The sequence below is a fragment of the Culex pipiens genome, chromosome 3 (assembly GCF_016801865.2).
Source record: "Culex pipiens pallens isolate TS chromosome 3, TS_CPP_V2, whole genome shotgun sequence".
NCBI classification, from domain to species: Eukaryota; Metazoa; Arthropoda; class Insecta; order Diptera; family Culicidae; genus Culex; species Culex pipiens.
The window spans coordinates 83,503,516-83,526,010 of record NC_068939.1 but is presented as its reverse complement, the minus strand read 5'-3'; the positions used below and the strand labels follow the sequence as shown (position 1 = coordinate 83,526,010).

Genomic DNA, 22,495 nt, shown 5'->3' with positions numbered 1-22,495 from the left:
GGGCCTTCGATTCAGCCTGAGATAAGTCTCGTTTTAACGCAGGATTCGGACAGCTCGCAAACTTGTCTGATAAAAGCTGGAAATTTATCGCAAGCTTCCAAATTAAAGTCAAACAAAAAGGGGTTCTTACTTTTATGACCACCACTGCTGAGATGCAGCTGGACCGTCCCGGGTTTAGCACTTTTTCAGGTTAATGCTTTAAAGTCGCAACGTCGTCGTTTGCCATGGTTTTATTAACTCAGTTCATAATTTTGTCACCATCTGTCGTCAAACGTCCACTGCAGACACTATGCTGGGTTGGGTACTGAACAGAGAAAATCAGAGCACTTTTTTCCCTTTTGTGTTACAAAAAGGGATCGAATAATCGAAACAGCTCAACAGTTGAAAATGTTATTAATAAAAATTTGTTTTTTTTCCTTGGGGAGAATTGCCTGAAGCACAATACAGTAGTCGATAATCTGTTTTTGATTGGCGGTGCTTCAGACAGCGATTGTTGGGATTTTTTCTTTCTTTCCGATTAAATTATAATCAGAAACGAATGAAAATATGAATTATGTGGGCTGTTGTAATCGTAAATAAATTTAAGTTCAATAAACAGCATAGAAAACAAATATCGGCTGATTCAGCATGGGCAAAACCATTCAAAAAATAATTTCATTGAAAAAATATGAACATTAAAACAATTTTATTGAGCTTTATCTTACAAATATACGAGTATTATAAAAAAATTGCTGTCCGTCTATTAGGCTTACAGTTCTTGAGCTCATCTTTGAGCCAAGTTGTCCATAAAGTGTCACACTTGAGCTTTTCTTACCCGACAAACTGTCATTTAATCACACACACACACTCACGAGATTGCTGGTAATTACGAAATTGGGTCATGTTTTCCATAACACTTGAGAGGAAAACAACCAACAACAACAACAACAACCGACTATCACAAACATCCGAGCTAATGAAGCCTCCTCGTGGGTAGTTTTTTCCACTCTTAGAACAATTTCGACAGCAGCGTATCCTTCAGGTCCTTGATGAGACACTTTTTCGTCTTGAGCAGCTTTTTGATTGGTGCCTTCAGGCCGGTTCTGTCGCCGCTTTCGTTGCTCTCCGAGGAGGAGGACCGGCTGTCGTCCTTTTGTTTACAGTCGTGGTGGTGCCGATGCCGGTGGTGGGGATGGCCACGGGTCCTCTGGGTGACCGGATCGTAGTAGTAGTGGTGGTGATGGTGATGGACGTGCGACGACCCGTCCGGATACGGGGTGGGCGTGCCGGAGACTGGAAGGTTGGTGGGAAGTTTTTGAAAAGTTTTCACAACAATCATTAGGAAGGGGGGGGGGATGCAAAGTTTCCCGAGCGCGTTAAGATGTGAAAAGATTAGAGACTGTTGCGAAGTTGTGATGGAGTGACGTTTATTATTCTTCAATCTACTTACCGTCGTTTCGGGCAGTTGTCGGGTAGTCGGTGCCGGTTTTGAGGAAGGACATGACGCGATCCTTGCCACCGAATATGCTTTTGAGGGTGGACTTAACCTAAGGAGAGCAGCTATCAGTTTCGGGATTACCAATTAACGAATACCGACTTACCACTTTCTTGACCCACATTACAAAGTGTTCCGTATTGGCTGCTTTCAAGAACCCATCCGGATTGCAGAATCCATTCACGGTATCCAGCGCAGATATGACTCCCCCCACGGTCCACACTCCGTCCTTTTCGAACATGATTCCACCACCGGAGTCTCCGGTGCAAGCGTTGGAACCATTTGCAGACCCAATGCACAGAACTCCGTCCAACTCCGCACCAAAATCCTTCCCAGTGGCGCAGTTGCTCGTGTTGACCACTGGAACCCGTACGGATTGCAACGTATTCGAGATCATGAACGACCACGGCTGCTGGTATCCCCAGCCGATGATGGCCCCAAGTGCCCCCAACAGGTTCAAGCTGTCGTCCTTTTTGGGCAGACAAGCTGGCTGGATGTAGTTGTTGAACATCACGGTACTCGACAACTCCAACAGTGCGATGTCGTTCGACTTGGCCACCGGATCGAATGCCTCATGTGGCGTAATCTTACTAACACGAACCTCCCGCATGTGAACGGAACTCTCAAACAGGTCATCCTGACCCAACTGAACCACGATCGTACCGGTACGCTGCTGACGGTTCTCATCCACCAAGCAGTGCGCAGCCGTCATCACGAACTGATCGCTGATTAGTGTTCCACCGCAGATGTACCGCTTGGAGCGACCTTCAATCTCGTAGATCGCCACATGCCACGGCCACTCGCCAGCGTAACTCCGGACACCGTTCACAATCAGACTCCGTTTGTTGATCTTACGTTCACCGCAAGGCCCAAGCTGCTCATCTTCCCCTGAATCCTGAGGAGTGTCCACCTGCTCCTCTTCACTCAGAATCTTCTTCAACCACTTGCGGTAGAAGCGCACCTTAGTGAACCCCGCGTAGTCTTCACTGTCACACAGCGTTAGCTCACCTTCTCGAAGACTTGTAAAAGACACCACTCCTCGCAAGACCCAATGATCCCGCCTAAACGTCACCAATCCACCACCCGAGTCTCCATTACAAACACTCGTTCCGTTGGCGTACCCCGCGCAGAACATGCCCTCCGAGATCGTCTCCGCAAACACCCCTGGATTGCTCGCCAAACAAGTGGTGTAGTTCACGATCGGCAGCTCGGTCATCCGGAGCCAGTCCGACACCGCATCCAGCTCGGTGTAACCCCAACCGGGCACCTTCCCGTGCTGTCGGTAAAAGTTACTGTCCTCCGAATCACTCAAATCAACGCATATCGGAAGAACCCACCTCGTATACACCACCGCCTCACTCAACTCAATCAACGCCAAGTCGTGCTTCCGATCGTTCTCACTAAAACCCTCATGAACGTGAATCTTCCTCACTCCCACCTCCTGGACACAACCATCGCCCCCATTCAACTCGTGGCCACCCAGCCGAACCTTCACCCTGCGCGTCGCCAGCTGGTACCCGTTGTTCTGGTTGACCGCGCAGTGACCCGCCGTCAGCACGAACCGCTCGCTGATCAGCGATCCTCCGCAGCAGTACCGAAAGCTCCCCCCGTTCTCGTGGTACAACGCCGCGTGCCACGGAAACTCGCCCCGAATCGCCTCGGACGGCCGACTCGGTATCGCCGCTCCGTCCAGAACCAACTTTGGAACTCCACAGCGCACCTGCGCCTTTGCGAGGGGCGGCTCACACGCGTGGGAACCGCCCAGAACGAGCAACGCTGCGATCGCGATCAACATTGCGAAGCGACTGAATTACCTCACCACCATCGTCAAAGTGGATGATAACGGTTGAACGAAATTCTAGGAAGCGCTGTGGGTTGTGCTCTTATCTCGCCAGAACTTTCGCGGTTCAGACGTGGATTCAGGTCTTGAAGTTTAAACGTACGCAATTTTGAGAGTCGCTGATTTTGGGCCTGGCCAAATTTTGGAACGGGGAAATACCGTTCAATGACCACCACCACTTGAGATGTGCGCTGGGTTGGACCTGGAGATTGAATGATGAACGTTTGTTTACGAGCTGAGGAAGTGCGCAGTCACAGTCACACTCATAGACAAGCGGATGTTACGAGCTGTTTCATCGAATTAAGTTCACTCGAATCAATGAACAATCGGTTGTATACTACTGACATACCTGACAGATATAGTTAGGCAATACATTGAAGAGATTTGTACCTCTGTGACTATGATTTGAATTGATTTGAATTGCTTGAATGAACTAGAATGTGCATGAATTGGGATTGATTGAAGCTTTTGTGTGTTGATTGGTTGGTCTGCATGGTAATTATGATTAAACGAATTAACAAGTATTTGTTTCTACAGTACTTGTTCGGTAACTGGGCTAAGCGAAAAAAGGACGAGGAGGACGAGGGCAGTATCTTTAAATTTCTAGTATGTGATTTTAAATAATTTCTGTTACTTTTGCATTATTTTTTAAAGCAAGTTATTTGATTTAATCCTGTGAGTTTTTGCATTCTTTCATACATGATCAATTCTTTGAATTTTCAGCATATAATCACTGATGAACTGATGTGCCACCTCGAATTCAAACTAGACCGCCCTTTCCTATCTTCCTTCTCACTCACCCTCAGCGATCAACGATTGTCAAACTGACGATTTGACAGATGCGCAGCTGCGATTGCTGCGAAACTTTCTGAAACAATAAATGAAAATGGGGGAAAAAATATTGGAACCTAAAAACTTTTGCGAATTCTGAACTTAACGGTAAATATTTTGCAAATCCTGCAATATTCAATGAGAAATGAGGCAACAAATTGCATTAAACTTCAAAATTAGTCTTGTATTAAACTGTTTGTATCATTGCCATTCCAACCCTTATGCGCTATTTTCACAAGTTTTTTCAGAATTCTTCATAGCAAGGAAGCAGCTGATGTGACAAAACGTCAAACTTGAATTCTGACAATCATGACATGAAATGATACAATTTCTATCATGTTTAGTTATCTTTATTGTTCATGTAAGTTCTTCAAATTTTCAGTATATATTTTTTATTGTGCATTCTTTGAAACAAGGGCATTTATTTTAATTTTCATCATTCAATTCTAATAAATTCTGTGAATTTTTGCATTATTAGTTTTTTAATGCGAATAATCTTTATTATTTCTGTGGAATTTTGAATTCATTAACCCTCAACTGCCCAATTTTTTTTTTCGAAAACTTTAATTTTTCTCTTGTTCAGGTCATTTTGAGCAACTTTTGTTCGACGAAAAACTTTGCTTCTCTTGTTTTATGTTATTCTTGTTTAATTTTTTTTATTTTAATTTGCATTTATCTTGTTAAGTTTATGTTTTTTTGGTATTACTTGGCCTATTCTACCACCTCCTATCAATACATTTTGCCTATCAATTTTTTTCATCTTTTAACAGTCATTTTTTTTTCAATTTTTGGCTTATATTCACATTTCTTGGTATTAAATGGCACCATTATCATTTAAGTTGTAAGAAAATGCGTAAAATAACTGCATAGTTCTTTTTACTTAAAATATAGGAATTGATAGTAAAAAACACAGCCAAAGTTGACCCCTAACGAACTGATATTTTTAAAACATTGGCAAAGTCACATAAAATAAGTAAAACTTCCAACCCATAAATTTTCTAAAATTTTAAGAGTTCCTCTTTCCAATGCTTTTGGTTTGATTTGGTTTAAAAATGGATTTCTGACGATTTTTAAAATCGAAGCCCGTCTAAAGGTGGGGTTGGGTTGAAGAGGGTTAAAACATAAGAAATTATTTTAATGTTTAAGTGACGAATGACATTATTCAGGCTAAAGTCAAATAAACAATAATTATTTTTTTCAGCATATAATTTTTAATTATTTTTGTGATATTTTGCATTTTTAGTTATTTAAAACAAAAAATATATTTTATTTCTGTGAGATTTTGCATTCGCATATTTGAATGCTCAGTTCTTTTTATTACAGCACATTTTTCTTTGAATAATTATTTCTGTAAATGTCTGATAGTTTACTTTTTATAAAAGATATTTTTATGTTATAGAGCAAATTCAGCTCAAATCAGGAATTTTTCTGGTTCTTTTGTACCCGACCCTTTCCGATATCAATGAAACATTTTAGAAATGTTGACTTTGACCCCTTTTTGAATCGATGCAATGGCTTTGAGTTACCGTAAACCGGGGTGACATTGATAGGATTTAAATATATTTTTGGCATATTTTCCAACTGTTAAGGCTTTTCTCAAGATTATAATTTCTAACACGTGTACTGGGGAGGTCACACAAGGTCAACAAATTATTTTTGAAAATAAAGGTTTTTTCAATATTGTTTAAAAAATTAGTTGCGTTGAAAATTCTTATTTTAAATTCCGGGGTGATTTTGATAGTCATAGATTTTCTTGTAAAAATCAGATTTAAGGAGTTCAAATTTTGTTTTTAAGTCAAAATGTACCATCACTAAGGTTATTTATATATTTTTCAAGCAAAACATCGAAGTTTATATTCGGTGGACTAAGTTTACAAATTTTAGGGGAAATTGTTAAAAACTCGCAATTTTGCCTAGAATTCGTTAAAAGTAGTATAGTTTATAGAATTATCGATTCATATTGCTTTTTAAACTGAATTCGAAACACGAATCAAAAGTTTCCTCATTTTAAATGAATTTTGTTCGACTGAAAGTGCCATTAAATTTGTAGATTTTTTAAAACTTACGCACTGATGCAAAAAAGTGCCATAAACCATAAAAAATGCAATTCGGCGAAATGACTTTCGGCGAAACGTACCAAATCCATCAGGGACAAAAGTTACTCCTTAGGACAAAGTTTCACGCAAATCAAAGAGGGCGGGGCCAGGGAAGGTATTTGCCGATGAGCCTCCTAAAAGCTTTTTTTAAATTTATTTCCTTCCAGTTAAGGATTTTTTATAAAGATGCACTTGTAGATATTTTACTAACGAACAACTTTGTAGGACATTGTTTTGTTCTAAACTGAATGCTGTTGTTCGACTTTGTTGGTGATAGCTGACAGAACACTCCAATCGTCTTCACCACGACAACCTGATTTTGACATTCTACTTTCGTTCGTTGAGTGCTACGCAAAATCACTCACACAATCATTGACTTCCTACAGGAGAAAAATCGGTCGTTTGACATTCTACCGAGATTCCGATCATCTCTCCAATGATAGCAATCATATGACTTCTGTCACCACGCAGCATACACTAGGAAGAGAGAGACAAAAGCGATAGAAAGAGAAAGAGCACGTTGTCTCGTTCAAGCGGCTGCTTGAGTGGTGCTCATTTTTCGTTCGTTTCGTCTTCGTGTTTACGTTCATCGACCGTTGCCAAGCAATGCCGGTCATGATAGGCGTTGTGTGTCAGCGATCAAAAATGTCGTTTTGGGAAATGATTGCTGATGATGGGGAAGTAAATGTTGGCCCCAGCCTAACTTTAAAGGTTATGTTGTTAGCTCAGTCCAAGTGTAGGAGTCATCTCCCTGAGTTATAAAAACCTGTCTCGGTAGATTTGCTGACAATTGTATTCACAATCCAAAGGTCGTCAGTTCAAATCCCGGGGTAGATGGGAACTTTGAATTTTGAAGTTGTTGTATGTATCGTAGTATGTAACTTCAAAAGACACAATTAATTGTACGAAAATCTGGAAAAATATTCTAATTTCCTGAATTGAATAAGATGACAATTTTGTCTAAGTCAAGTGTAAAAAATTCTTTGTTTTCTTTTTTTCATTTAATGTTGAACTTGAAGTTTTCCAACAAACTAGTCCAAAAAACCTGTTCCCCCAATAACCACGTGGTTTCAATTCCTGCTTTAAAAATCCAAACACGTCCATGTCCTTCCATTTTCTTCTTTCCACACACACTGCTGTGTCACAACGTTTGAGGGAGCAAAAGTGAGAAAGAACCTTGGGGAGCACATTCCTGTTTGTTTGTCGGGATCATTAATTTTGCAGTATGCGCTGCTGCCCCTGCTCCCCTTCATAGGGACGTGTTCTTCACGTTTCCTTCTTTCCTTCGTGGATTTTCCAACCCGCGTCCTTGGCGCAAAGTCACCCGGCACCGGAGTAAAGTAACACACTTTTCCTTTTCCCATTTCCTTGCTCTCATTACCCTTTTGCTTTTCCGCCTTTTTCACGCTGCTTTTAGTTTTTCTGCTTTCTTTTTGGGGAAAAGGACAACATTTTGAATGCAGACACACACGTCTTCAGTTGGAAAAAAAGAAAAGCAACTTAAGGGAGGGAATGATGCCATAAAGGACACAACCTTTCCCAAGTTGGTTTGTCCTTTGGTGGCTTAGTTCCAGATAATTTTCTTTTTATTCTTGATTCTTCCTTCCTGCAAATGGCAGCCGGATTACACCCAAAGGATCTGCAGAAAACGAGCCAAACTATTCCGTCGTGTGTATGTGTGTGTGTCTGTATTTACTTGACAGTACAGTCAGTGTAGTGGCGTGACAAAAGTTGGGGCCTGGTGACCCACTTGGCACCGGTCCTGACAGCACCCTGGGAAAGGCTTTGTCGAGGACAGAACTTCAAAATAAATTCTTGCATAGTTTTGAATTAGAAATGTCATTTTTGTCTAGAACATCGGTGCTCAACCGTTTTATAACGTGTAACAGGGAAAAACTTAAAAAAAGAACAGAAATTATTAAGAAATTCAGCAGTCAATTCTTCCCCATCCGCTAAATCATTCCTACTAGACCATCAATCCCATTACGAGCACTTGAAAAGATCCCCTTCCGCGGAAAGCCATCATTCATGGGCATTAATGACAGCTCTTAGGAGGAGGAGAAGAGTTTCCTCTCTCCTGAGACGAAGATTTTTATGTTCCGAGAAAGAAGCGCCATAAATTAGGAATCCGGTCAAAACAAAAGTTGTGGAATGCTTGGACGGAGAAAGAGCTTTTCATTGATGCTTTTAACAGCCCCAAAATGCTCCAGCGCGGGTTGAAATGTGACTCCTCCGGGGGTGGCAGTACAACAACTTGGGGCTAGAGAAAGAAAAAAAAACGCGGCATAACTTTCCGCCTCAGTTGGCAGTGAAACCGAACCACCCCCTCGCCACCCACGAACGGAATTGTTTTCCGAGGAAAGCTCGTTTTGGGGCGAGCGAAAGTTTTATGGCACGCTGGGAATTCCAGACATTCGGAGTCTGGGGAAGGGGCGGACTTTGATTAGAAATTTGTTGTACGTTAAATGCGTCGGGAGAGTGCAATAAAAGCTAGTTGTTGTTTTTATTTTGCCACGTTTTGCTGTGTAGTGAGCAATCTGATTTGTTGACTATTGTATTCACGAGCTTTAGAAATGTATAGTTTTATATTAAAACAGTTATCTATTTTTATTCGAGGTTTTCATGTTGTTCGGACGAAACATTGTACATGTATTCTATCCCTGTTGGCATAAATATTCCGTATGCATTTGCATCATGTGCATTAGGCCGATGCAAATATTTTTTTAAAGTTTTGTCCCTCGGTTCTAGCTGGGGTTGGGAGAAGGTTGGCAAAAGAAAATAATTAATTATTTAATTAAAATAATGTTGAAAAAAAAGCCATAAATTCAACATTTGCATGAAAAAGTTGTTTTAAAATGAATTTTACACTTGTTCAGTTGTTTTGCAGTTAAATATTTGATGAAAACGAACATTAAAAAAAAAACATTTTTTTGCGATAATCATGAGCACAGTTCTCTAGGATTTCGGTCATTCGATTTTTTTGTATTTTTTAATCCGACTGAAACTTTTTTGGTGCCTTCGGTATGCCCAAAGAAGCCATTTTGCATAATTAGTTTGGCAGTTGTCCATACAAAAATTAGGTATGAAAATTCAAAAATCTGTATCTTTTGAAGGAATTTTTTGATCGATTTGGTGTCTTCGGCAAAGTTGTAGGTATGAATACGGACTACACTGGAAAAAAATGATGCACGGTAAAAAAAAATTGGTGATTTTTTTATTTAACTTTTTATCACTAAAACTTGATTTGCAAAAAAACACTATTTTTGATTTTTTTTATTTTTTTAATATGTTTTAGAGGACATAAAATGCCAACTTTTCAGAAATTTCCAGGTTGTGCAAAAAATCATTGACCGAGTTATGAATTTTTTAATCAATAGTGATTTTTTCAAAAAATCGAAATTTTGGTCGCAACAAAATTTTAACTTCATTTTTCGATGTAAAATCAAATTTGCAATCAAAAAGTATTCTAGTGAAATTTTGATAAGGTGCACCGTTTTCAAGTTAAATCCATATTTAGGCGACTTTTTTGAAAATAGTCAAAGTTTTTCATTTTTTTTAAAATAGTGCACATGTTTGCCCACTTTTGAAAAAATATATTTTTGAAAAACTGAGAAAATTCTCTATATTTTGCTTCTTCGGACTTTGTTGATACGACCTTTAGTTGCTGAGATATTGCAATGCAAAGGTTAAAAACAGGAAAATTGATGTTTTTTAAGTCTCACCCAAACAGCCCACCATTTTTCAATGTCTTTATCTCAGCAACTGATGGTGCGATTTTCAATGTTAAAATATGAAACGTTTGTGAAATTTTCCGATCTTTTCAAAAACAATATTTTCAAAATTTTCAAAACAAGACTAACATTTCAAAAGGGTCAAACATTCAATATTACGCCCATTTAAAATGTTAGTCTTGATTTGAAAATTTTAAAAATATTGTTTTCGAAAAGATCGAAAAATATCACAAATGTTTCATATTCTAACATTGAAAATCGGACCATTAGTTGCTGAGATATAGACATTGAAAAAGGGTGGGTTGTTTGGGTGAGACTTAGAAAACATCAATTCTCCTGTTTTTAAACCTTTGCATTGCAATATCTCAGCAACTAAAGGTCGTATCAACAAAGTCCGAAGAAGCAAAATATAGAGAATTTTCTCAGCTTTTCAAAAATATTTTTTCAAAAGTAGGCAAACATGTGCTTTATTTTTGAAATATGAAAATCTTCAACTATTTTCAAAAAAGTTACCTAAATATGGCTTTAACTTGAAAACGGTGCACTTTATCAAAATTTCACTAGAATACTTTTTGATTGCAAATTTGATTTTATATCGAAAAATGAAGTTGAAATTTTGTTGCGACCAAAATTTCGATTTTTTGAAAAAATCACTATTGATTAAAAAATTCATAACTCGGTCAATGATTTTTTGCACAACCTGGAAATTTCTGAAAAGTTGGCATTTTATGTCCTTTAAAACATATTAAAAAAATAAAAAAATTAAAAATAGTTTTTTTTTGCAAATCAAGTTTTAGTAATAAAAAGTTAAATAAAAAAAATAACCAAATTTTTTTACCGTGCATCATTTTTTCCAGTGTAGTCCGTATTCATACCTACAACTTTGCCGAAGACACCAAATCGATTTAAAAATTCCTTCAAAAGATACAGATTTTTGAATTCTCATGCATCATTTTTGTATGGACAGCTGCCAAATTTGTATGGAAAATTATATGGACAAACTAATGATGCAAAATGGCTTCTTTGGGCATACTGAAGGCACCAAAAAAGTTTCAGTCGGATTAAAAAATACAAAAATTAAAATTGAAGAAAAAGACCGATTCCGTAGAGAATTGCTCATGATCGAAAATTAAAAAAAAAATCAAGAGATTTTTAAATCAAACCCAAAGTAGTTAAGAGACAGTTTTTTTTAAATATTGCTCGGTTTGTTCTAGAGGTCGTATCGAGGTGCTCCGTTTGGATGAAACTTTCAGCGTTTGTTTGTCTATACATGAGATGAACTCATGCCAAGTATGAGCCCTCTACGACAAAGGGAAGTGGGGTAAAACGGGCATTGAAGTATAGACAAACAAACGCTGAAAGTTTCTTCCAAATCGGAGCACCTCGATACGACCTGTTACACATTGGTGTAAAACTCGCTCTTAAAAATGATTCTAAACGCAGGGGAATGCATTTTAAATTGATTTCAGCTAGATGCACGTGTATTTCCATTGAAATTTTGAAGTTTTTTGAAAATAATATTGTTTATTCCCCCTGATTTTTAAGGCCATCTTTGAGAGGTGGGGGGAGACATAAACTTTAAATAAAATTTGTAACAAGCTTATGAGACATAAACATTCCTTATGTCAAAATAAGCATTTTTGGATCATTAGATTTTGCATACAATTTTCTCTTTTAAAATGGGCATTTGAAAATCGAAAATCTGTATCTTGTGAAAGTATTTGTGTCTTCAGCAAATTTGTAGGTTGTAGGTGTTTGATTTGAACTTTTTAGAAAATAAGCACCTGGAATTTGTTCATTTAATGTATTATCGCTTAATTGTTTTTTTTTCGCATTTTTTTTTTCATATGAGGACTAAAATAGGTCCACTGGACTTTCAATCCAGAGATTGCTGGTTCGAATCCCGCGGCGGGCGCTCTAAAAATTCTAAGTGTAAATATGGGTATCCGGCGCCGTCGCTCCGTGCCCTACTCAAACACTTAGGAGCCCAGGGCGGCGAAGTCCTTGTAGTTAAAAGGAAGACACTAGTGGTTGGTACTAGCAATGGTGGCCGACAGCTATAAAGTCACCTTCGTTTTTACTAAAATAGGCACTTCTTAAGCTATATTGTAGATTATACAACAACTGGTACCATAATCATATTTTTTGAAAAATGAGGTTTTTTCGAAAAATATGAAATTTAGCCATTTATTTGTCTACGGGTTTTTTTTCCAAACACACGAAACTTTGTCCTTAGGGGTAACTTTTGCCCCTGATTGAAAATTCGAGCTCCAGTCAGTTCAGTGTGTTTTCGAAGATAAAAAGGAGGAGATGGTTATGTTACACATGACCAAGATGACAAAAAGAAAATTTTAATACAGCTCTTGAAGTTTATTCTTTTTTTTATTAAATTTTCATCTTTTTATTTTGACTTGCTAGTTTTTAGCCACCTCAGTCGAAATGTCCAATGCATGTTATTTTTTTTAACAGAATTGACCAAAAACCAATTTACAATCAATTTAACAATTAGGCTGTAATAAAATACCCGTTTAAGCACAGCTATTTTAAGTCACATTTCGAGTTCTGAACAATTCCCCGAAATTTAGTCACGATTGGTTAAGATCACAAATTGCGCAAAGCGCATCAATTTTGTTTGGAAAACCCATTTTTCATTTTGGTATTTAAAAAATCACGTTTCACGCTACACATAAATGGTGAATTTTCAGCAGTTTCTGATGAATTTTCATCAAGATCACATTTTAACACATTTTTTTTAGGGTAAAATCATTCAAAAAAGAGGTTATATTCAACCAATAACATTTTCAACCTTCCAAAATTAATTTCTATGTACCTTCAGTGGGGATGACAATGAGTCAAAAATAATGCACCTCTCGAAATGTCTTAATAATTATATAAATATTTTTAATCATATCGAAAATCTTTTAACGTAGAATTGATCTTAGATAATTTACAAACATTTTCCCAAAATATTGTGGAATTTGATGCACTCTACCTTCAATGCCAATCGTTTGAATGCTGACCCAATCTCACCCCTTAGAGGGGGTGACATTGGGTCAAACAAAACGAAAATGATGATCAAACACGAATTTATGGTTGTTTGAGGGAATCGTATTGACAAGCTACCATTTTTGAAGTAGAGATTTTCAAACATGTTGGTACTTCTTGAGCAATTCCATCAAAAATATTAAAAACCTGATTTTTTTAGAGATAATTTTTGGCAAAAAACGTGCCTCAACTTTAGACAGCGAGATTTTTTCAGCTAAGTCATCTTAAGATGTCCTCTACCCAGCCTTTTAACAGAAGTTAGTTTCATTGAGAAGAATCTGAGAAATTCTAAAATCCTTAAAAAATCACTTTCGTTTTTACGGTATATTAAAGGAACTAAAAAATTGCAGTAATCACTAAATTTTGACATTATTTTTATTTTTTTATACAACCATATTACACCCTTGTAACTCATACTTAGAACTTACAAATTTACCTTAGATGTGTTATGGTAGTCAGTCGCCAGTTAACAGCGTACGGTTTTGTTCAAACAAGCAAACTACGTGGAATAAGCTATCATCTAAAAATTCAAAGTGGTAGACAGCCAGAGCTTTGTTGCGAAAAACTCTAACTTGAAGTATTACACACACGCGCGCTTCTAGTTTAAATGGAGTAAAACTCCCTGAGCTAATTCTATTATACGATTCGCTTTTCTAGAAATCTGTTCCACTGTTTTGAGTGAACATACAGCATGTTGGTTGAGCCATGAGAAGAGCCTCTCGGGCGAGGATTTACATACATTTAACGGGGAAAAAGCGGTGGCTACGCAACATGGCGAACACCCGAATTGTACAGGACTGAGATGTGAAAATTATTATTTAAAAAAATTTATTAAAACAATTTTGAGTCAATATTTTGAACTGATGTTTTTTCACAATTATGTAAAAAAATCGAAACCAAATCATTTTTGTGACGATTTCCACAACACTGTTTCCTTTTAAAGCCAGGCAGTGGTGACGAGAACAAAAATGTCCCAGAGGCAAAACCAACCAACTACGCCGTCGCATCAGGCAGCAGGATGAATGTGTCTGAAATAACACGAGATTCGGAAAAGGGGCTTCTGGGTTTTGGGTGGTGGTGCCCATAATTTAGAAAAGTAAATACGGTTTCGGAAGTGCTGCTTCTTCTGGAGGCAGGACGACGATCCGAGCAGGAAAGCAGCTTATTTCGCATGCTAAATTTAACGACGAAGGAATGCGCGAGACTCGGCGGCGGAGAACAAACAACTGCGAAATGAGCCAAGTTGCGAGAAATTTATTGTAGGTAATTGTTTTACTTGTGCTGTAAATACTTCTGATGCAGTATTGTGGTGGAGAGCGTGGAATAAGACGCAATTTATGTTGGGAATTATAATTGGAGGAAATTAGCATCAGTCAGTTTGAGTAACTGAACTTGTAGTTCTTCCACTGGCGGTATACTAAAAAAAGTTCAAAATAAATAAAAACACTAACCTGTTATATCGCAAGCCATTCAACAAATTCCACAACTTGTTCCAAGTGACAATTTCATTACCAACAACAACCCCAAAGCTACCCCCACTCCAAAAAGAAAGCTCCTTTCTGCAGCAACTCAGTTTGGAGAAAAAAGCAACAAAACTGTCCTGCTTGGGCCCAAGCCAACACGCCACAGGGGTGTACGTACAACTGGTACCAAGGACATCATCATCAGAATCATTGACATCGTCATGTTGAGAGCAGAAGAGGCTTCCAAAGTGCAGTAAAAGTTGGTCGATATTCCTCCGGTGTGACAGTTGGCATTGAAAGTAGGGTTCTTGAATTCTTTAGATACGTTATTTTTTTTTTTTTCAGAGAAGCTGTAATAGCTTTTCAAACATAATTTTTATGCAATTTTCCAAGAACTTATTAGTCGCATAATCCAACGACGTCAAGCGAAAGAAACAAATGCTATGAAATTACCGGGCGCATGTTTCTGTTCTTCCTTTTTCAGGCTATGACACTTCTTGTTATGCCAGGAAATGAAGCGACGTAACCTTAGTTGCACTATCTCTTCTTTATTACGTATAAAAAATGAAAGGAGAGTATGAGTTAAAAAAATCACAAAATAATTAGTGAAAAGAGGGGAAAAAAGCTCAGTTTTGAAATAGAATCTCGTATTCACACACATACACACACGCAGTCTTGTTAGATGTTTGCTGAAAAGCGCACTTCTTTCCGAGCAGAAAGTATAAGCCAAATGAATGTTGCCAGTATAGAAGCTGCTTGGGCAACAAAAGTTGACTGAGCTTTCCCGGGAGCTGGCGAACGGCGATGGGGGGAAGCAACAGAGTGTGCAACTGTGCGTACATCGGGAGCGAGTCTCTGAAAGCTTTTTAAATTCTAGAAATCCTGAAAAGTGTTCTGAAAATAATTAGTATTTGGAATAACAATGCAATTGCAGCTTTTTTAAGCAATTATTTGATTTGTTTTAGTTAAAATATGTTTTTATTATCAAGACATTGAATCCAAATAGATTCTTAAAATCAATAACAAATAAATAATTATCCATTTGCAAAATCGAACTAGATATTCACATTGATTTTTTCGAATAAATGTATCTTACAGAAGCTAGCGTCTTCTGTTTTTGAATAAATTGTTGACATTTTCAACCGACTTCGTTCAGAAAAGACACCGAACAATAATTTGGTAAATCGATTTCCAAATTTAAAACATTTTAAAGCTCTAAACTCTTCTGTTCTGCAGTTTTTTTTTAAATGACCTGGCAACCCTGATTGTGGCAGACATTAAGAACAAAAATCAAGGCTCCAGGATAGACTCTTCGTTCGCACTTCGACATTGGCTCATTTACATTGTTTTGCTTGAAATTCAATGCTCCGATTAACAGGTCAGGTTTTGTTTTGGTTTTTGAAATTTGTTTTTATTTTTCTACACCAATAATGTGGTCAAACTAATTCAGACCTAATTTTTAAGTTACATTTTCGTAAATAAACAAAACACGTGTAAATCTCGACATAAACTATCTTTTCAAGAAGTCATTATTTAAAAGAAAAATAAGAAAGATTTTTTTCAAATTGGTTTAGACTGGTACTAATTTTATTACTACAACAAATTAGCATTAGCATTAGCATTTGGAGGACGCCCCACCACCGGAAGGCTCCACAACGCTTATCCCACTGTTTGGTCTGGTTGTGTTAGACCCTCATCCGGAACAATAATCCAACACGGGAGATACCATGTCTTCATCTTTTGATGAGTGTGTAATACAGCCCAGGGCATAAGGGGGTCCACGCCGGGTCCAAGCTATCCTCAGGGATTGGAAGGATCGTTAGTAAACACCTATCTAAAGTGCGCAGGGACCCCTACGTCACCTTAGTGGTATAGATGTTTGTAGGGTGGTTTTGGACTCAATGTTAGTAGGAGAGGTAGAACCCTAGGATATACCCCGAAAGGTATTACGGGCGAATCAAGTTGAGTTAGTTTGTTTTTATTATTAAACATATACTTGTGACTGTATAGTGTAAAAGATGCGTGATTTATGTTTTTTATATTTAAATCCACGGCAGATACAACGCGACGAAGCCGTGCATGATTAAATTGAGTGTAGTACTACTAAACTAACCTTTCTCTCATGTAAAGGCAATGCTGATTAAACACAGTTTTAACATGTCTGCTGTTAAGCTCAAGCTACCGACTGTAAGAGTAAAGAGAAGTTTATATTTTCCTTTAAATTATTGAGTGTTTAAGCGAAATTCGAGGTTATAAATGATTTAACGCATAATTGGATTCTTTATTTTAAACTCTTACAGCGATGCGGAGAGAACATTAATTATTTATTTGTTATATTAAAATATAGGAGTTAGAAATTAAATTAATACGACCGATTTGAAAAGCATAATTAGTTAATATTTCTACTTTTTTGTGTAATGGGATTAATCAGCATTTTTAATATTTGCAAAAGTCAGCATATTTAATAAGTTTGGAAAGTCGTCACTAAGTTTTAAGCGTCGGCATCTGTGAGAATCGGCTAGTGTAAAATGTAACAGTTGGGAAAATTTCTGTCTAGGTATTAAAATATTGTTGATTCGATACAGTCTTTGACAGCCGGCTGTGGAAAGACTGAATCACAATTGAAACTTGTGTGAAAATAATTTTGGTTGGTCTCATTTTAATTTCAAAATTCGCGTTAAGTCAGGCTAATTTCTGTCATTTGATACCAAACTAAACTAATAAAATAAATAAACAAACTACGTTACGTCAAGAATATCCAATCAACAATAAAATAACTAAAATAAACCGAAAAAGTTCATGTTTCCGTTCCTATTGTGAGTCGAACATGCAGCATATGGAGCGTTCTTTTATTACGTAACGCAAAAAAATCGTTGTATGGAGCGTAACAAGATCTCAGACCCCCTCTCCCCTAACTGCGTTACGTAATATAAGAGCACTCCCATAATCTTCTCTCTTTCTACTGTGTGCTCAACATGGAGCGAACTCACCGCGCACTCCAACAGCAAGCAGCACCAACACAGCGACAGCCTACACGCGCTGTTTGTGCTGATGATGATGATGATGACGACGAAGCACACAGCAGCATCAATGGCACCTCTCTCTCCCTCCAAACCTTCACGCGAAAACTCCAGCCGCGCGATCACACAGGCACGCACACGTACACAGGTCATCCGCGACCAAAGCCCTGATCTGAGGGACAACACACAGAAGAGCAAAGTCGTCGCTCACTCTCTCGCTCTCCTGCCCTCCGCGCGCAGACACTCAGCCAACCGGCTTTGCTTGTGCCGACAATCATCATCCAACCGCGTTCACACACACTGAAAACTGCGGCACTTTTTCCTGCCAACACCAACACTATTGCACCAACGACGCCGATCAAATTGCACCAACGGAACCGAAAAATCCGGATTTTTACGGCGGAGGCCAATACTGAACCGATAGATCTCCCGGCTCCCCGTGAGAAACAGAACCGACAAAACTAAAGCACTTATCAAAACACCGAAAAATCCCTTCGAAATTTACAAAACAAAACGGACGCGGGGGACACCGAACCGAACGCGGCGAAAGCTCACACGCTTCCTCCAATTTTATTACTACAACAAATTGCAAAATATCAATGAATTTATGAATATGAGCAATTCTCTACGAAATCGGTCTTTTTCTTAAATTTTAATTTTTATATTTTTTAATCCGACTGAAACTTTTTTGGTGCCTTCGGTATGCCCAAAGAAGCCATTTTGCATCATTAGTTTGTCCAAAAAAAGTTTGAAAAAAAAATGATACAAGGAAAAAAATTTCGGTGAATTTTTTTTTAACTTTTTGTCACTAAAACTTGATTTGCAAAAAAAAAAAACACTATTTTTAATGTTTTTAATTTTTTGATATGTTTTAGAGGACATCAAATGCCAACTTTTCAGAAATTTCCAGGTTGTGCAAAAAATCTTTGAGCGAGTTATGATTTTTTGAATCAATACTGATTTTTTCAAAAAATCGAAATATTGGTCGCAAAATTTTTCAACTTCATTTTTTGATGTAAAATCAAATTTGCAATCAAAAAGTACTTCAGTGAAAATTTGATAAAGTGCACCGTTTTCAAGTTAAACCCATTTTTAGGTGACTTTTTTGAAAATAGTCGAAGTTTTTCATTTTTTAAAATTAGTGCACATGTTTGCCCACCTTTGAAAAAAATATTTTTGAAAAACTGAGAAAATTCTCTATATTTTGCATTTTTGAACTTTGTTGATACGACCCTTAGTTGCTGAGATATTGCCATGCAAAGGTTTAAAAACAGGAAAATTGATGTTTTCTAAGTCCCACCCAAACAACACACCATTTTCTAATGTCGATATCTCAGCAACTAGTGGTCCGAATTTCAATGTTAAAATATATATATTTTCAATTTTTTTTAAATTAAGACTAACATTTCAAAAGGGCCAAACATTCAATATTACGCCCTTTTAAAACGTTAGTCTTGGTTTAAAAAAATTTAAAAAAAATAAAAAATGAATAAAAAAAATATTTTCAAAAAAGTTACCTAAAAATGGTTATAACCTACAAATTTTCCAAAGGCACCAAATCGATTAAAAAATCTTTCAAGAGATACAAATTTTTGAATTTTCATAAATCATTTTTGTATGTACCAAATTGCCAAATTTGTATGGAAAATCATATGAACAAACTAATGATGCAAAATGGCTTCTTTGGGCATACCAAAGGCACCAAAAATGTTTCAGCCGGGTTAAAAAATACAAAAAAAATCTAATTACCGAAATGTCAGAGAATTGAACATTCTAACTATTTCAAAAATAAACTTTTCAAATGTTTTGAAGTTTAAGCACGTTTTGCGAAATATTTTACCATTACGTTTTTCTCCATGAATCGATGCCTCTGTGCTCTCTTTAAACAAGTTGAATCCTCAAATCCTCAAATTTTCTCAAAACTTAGAAGATATTTTTTCAGATATTTTTTCCTAGCGTCTGCCAGATGTCAATTTACACATTATAAGAGGTAAAATTAAAGCTTTTATCTGACATAAAAGATGTACTCCTTTTTAGATGAAATTTTACCATGTTTTATTTACTGTGTATCAGTATTTGAAAGTTGATTGTAAAAAAATCCAATTGCAATATTTAGAACTATTATGAAAATTCGAAAAGCTGCATAATTTTCGCAAAAATCCAACTTTAAATGGATCAAGATTTATACTTTTTAATTGTAAATTAAATTTAATATAAACTTTTTTAAACTTTAATTTGGCAATGTTTTTTTTAAATATTCCAAATACTCCAATGCATTTTGAAGATTCAAAATCGGTTTAAAATTGATTTCTGCTTTAAGTTCGAATCATACCTCAAGGCAGGGTTGGGTCTTTTAGGGTAAAAGTAAAAATCCAAGTATAAGAATAACACTACTAACTTTAATGTTTGTCTTAACCCACTGTCCACCACATAAAAATGAAAGCACTTCTCCCCAAGAAACTCCACGACGTCCATTTCTCCTCCTCCATTCCTCAGGGAGCTATCGCAAACAGATTTGCTCCCCGTTGCTGACTCCAACAAAAGGAACATCGTCACTTTGAAACCAGAGGAAAAGCAGAACGGCGTGGAAAATAAGGGACAGAGGGGGTGTCTTTTTGTGTGCGAACTTGTTTTGCAGTTGTGTGCATTTTTCCCGACGGATGAGCCGGATCGTTCCTGTTGCGCACAGTGGCACATTTTGAATTTATATGTGGTCAAAATAATTAAAAATATAATAGTTTTTTTTTTTTGCAGCAAATAAAAAAAAATCCAAATCTCAATTTTGACCACCAAACGCACTTTTATCCCGCAGTTTCATAGTCCTAGAAAGCAGGAAGGAAACTAACGCCAACCCAGGGCAAACCCTTGGTGAGTGTTCCCGGTTGCTGGTGATAGTTCGTTTCCAGCTGCCATCCCAACTAACAACCATCCTGTTCTGGTGCTGGGGCTCCGGCAAAGTTGTCTCGTTTATTTAAGTGTGTCTCTTGCTGCTCGCATTCCTGGGTGATCTCTTGGACGAAAGTGGAGCTCCCGCCACGTGGTCACATTGTATAACGTTGGAACCCATCACTTTGTAGAGGAAGAAGAAAAATAGAATTTACATCACATCGTGACCAAATAGTTCGTGGAAAACGGCTGTCGTCAACCAGAAGGAGTTTTGTGATGCGAAAAGTGTTTTCTTGGAACTCATATCACATGTCCTGTTATGCAACAAAATGTGTTTAGATATCAAATTTGGCAAGCTAAAACTAAATAAAGCTTAACTTTAGCACTTCAAAATAAAAACATATTGCCATTCAGCTACTAGTACTACGACTTGCAGTTTCGATAAGTCTAATTTCACTGTCATTAAACTTTGATTTAGAGGGCCTCGTGGCGCGGTGGTTAGCGGCTTCGGCTGCCGATCTCTAAAATGCTATGGGGCGCGGTTTCGATTCCCGCCTTATCCTCCTGGCCTTCTATCGGATGGGGAAGTAAAACGCCGGTCCATTTGCGTAAAAGAGGTTTTGGGTGACTCACCACACATAACCTTCGGATGCCTAGAAATGAGCAGAGAACTTGCAACAGAGCCCACAAAAGACCCAGGGGTCGTGGATTGCTTTGCTTTAAAAAAAAAAAACTTTGATTTGAACCAACTGAAGTTTTAATAAGTTTACTTATCACTGTTGATGTGTGTTTGTTTGTTATCCTTAAATCTTTAGAAATTTGACTGTTTTCCATGTTCAAGTTCATTAACTGTTAATTTCACTTATCATTAAAAAGGTTTTGATTTTTAACCTAAGTTCAGACTCTTAATTTTTTTTTATTAACCTACCATAAGAAAAAATATCCCAAAAAAAGGTAAAAGCCTGGTGACTTTCACCAACATTGTTCGTTTCTTATTTTATCCGAAATTTCTTTCTACATTCAAAGTACAGACCATGAGTGAGCATCTGAAACAAATTTGACATCCATCGACTATCCCGATCAAGTTTTAGAACGATTTTTTTTTGCTTTTCTTACTAAAGAAAGGTACAGTCATCCCACATATTAGGAACACTCACAAATTCGGAACACTTTTATGACAATTTGTCAATAGTATGCCAGAAGTAGCTTTTCTGTCGACCCTACTATTTTTAGAACCTTCATTTGGACATTTTCTTGCTATTTCACTAGTAAAAGTAGTACTTTTTGAACAAAAAAACTTCATTCCAAGACTATTTTGTCCAGAGCAGCAAAACACTGCCTCCAAATGGCCGTGGTTCATAATTGTGGGATGTTATTGTGCCTCCCACTATTGTGGAACACCTGAATTTAACTGATATTTTCACAAAAAAAGATTTCAAACCATGTATAAAACATCACTAAGCTTGAGTTTCTATGGTTTCAGTATGAGAAGTCATTATTTGGTAATAAATATGTACTCCTGGAGAGATCTAAAGTTTGTTTACATTCGTAAGAAAAAAGTGTTCCGAAGTTGTGGATTTCAAGGGTCAAAGTAATTCTTTAAAAACTTCATATAAAAGTTAAAATTAGCAGATGTTCGATACAGCATTCGAAAGATCGCAAGAAAAGCTTTCAAATGAAGGTAAAAGCGAATCATTAAGTTTAATTATCGATTTGCTATGATTTTTTGAACATTGGCCGATCTGGAAACCGTTCCGAATATGTGGGATGACTGTATAGGTTTTACTTTATGCCTGGACATCATTTTCATAACCGGCTCCGTGGCTTAATGGTTACGGCTTCTGTCTCACAAACAGAAGGTTTAGGGATCAAATCCCGGCCGGTACCTTTGAAATTTGGAATCAGGAATTTGAACTTTGAATATGAACAAAAACGAAAATGAATCAGGTGGGATTCGAACTCACACCTCCGGATTGGTGGTCTGGGACGCTAAGCAGTCGGCCATCAGAAGGTTTACACTCTAGCAGTGAATTGATCCGTAGTGTTGAAACATGTTATTATCTCTTTCTCATATTAAATACGCGCTGATCCTTGATTTGCCTGAGGGGA

At 37.3% G+C, this 22,495-nt stretch overlaps 2 protein-coding genes across 2 annotated transcripts in view; one reads left to right on the top strand and one right to left on the bottom strand.

Moving 5' to 3' along the window:
* Positions 1–545: 545 nt before the first annotated feature.
* LOC120427465 (transmembrane protease serine 9-like) lies at positions 546–3,490 on the bottom strand. Its single transcript, XM_039592335.2, has 3 exons — positions 1,581–3,490; positions 1,430–1,526; positions 546–1,272 (listed from the first exon to the last, which is right to left on the bottom strand). Exons 1-3 carry the CDS (start codon positions 3,267–3,269, stop codon positions 989–991), a joined length of 2,070 nt encoding a protein of 689 aa, XP_039448269.1. The 5' UTR covers positions 3,270–3,490; the 3' UTR covers positions 546–988.
* A 13,147-nt stretch (positions 3,491–16,637) lies between these two features.
* LOC120431970 (general odorant-binding protein 45-like) overlaps positions 16,638–22,495 on the top strand; it is a 14,612-nt gene continuing 8,754 nt past the window's right edge. The window contains exon 1 of the mRNA XM_052709919.1: positions 16,638–16,667. Coding sequence (XP_052565879.1) covers positions 16,638–16,667 — 30 coding nt within the window. The remainder of the gene's footprint in view (positions 16,668–22,495) is intronic.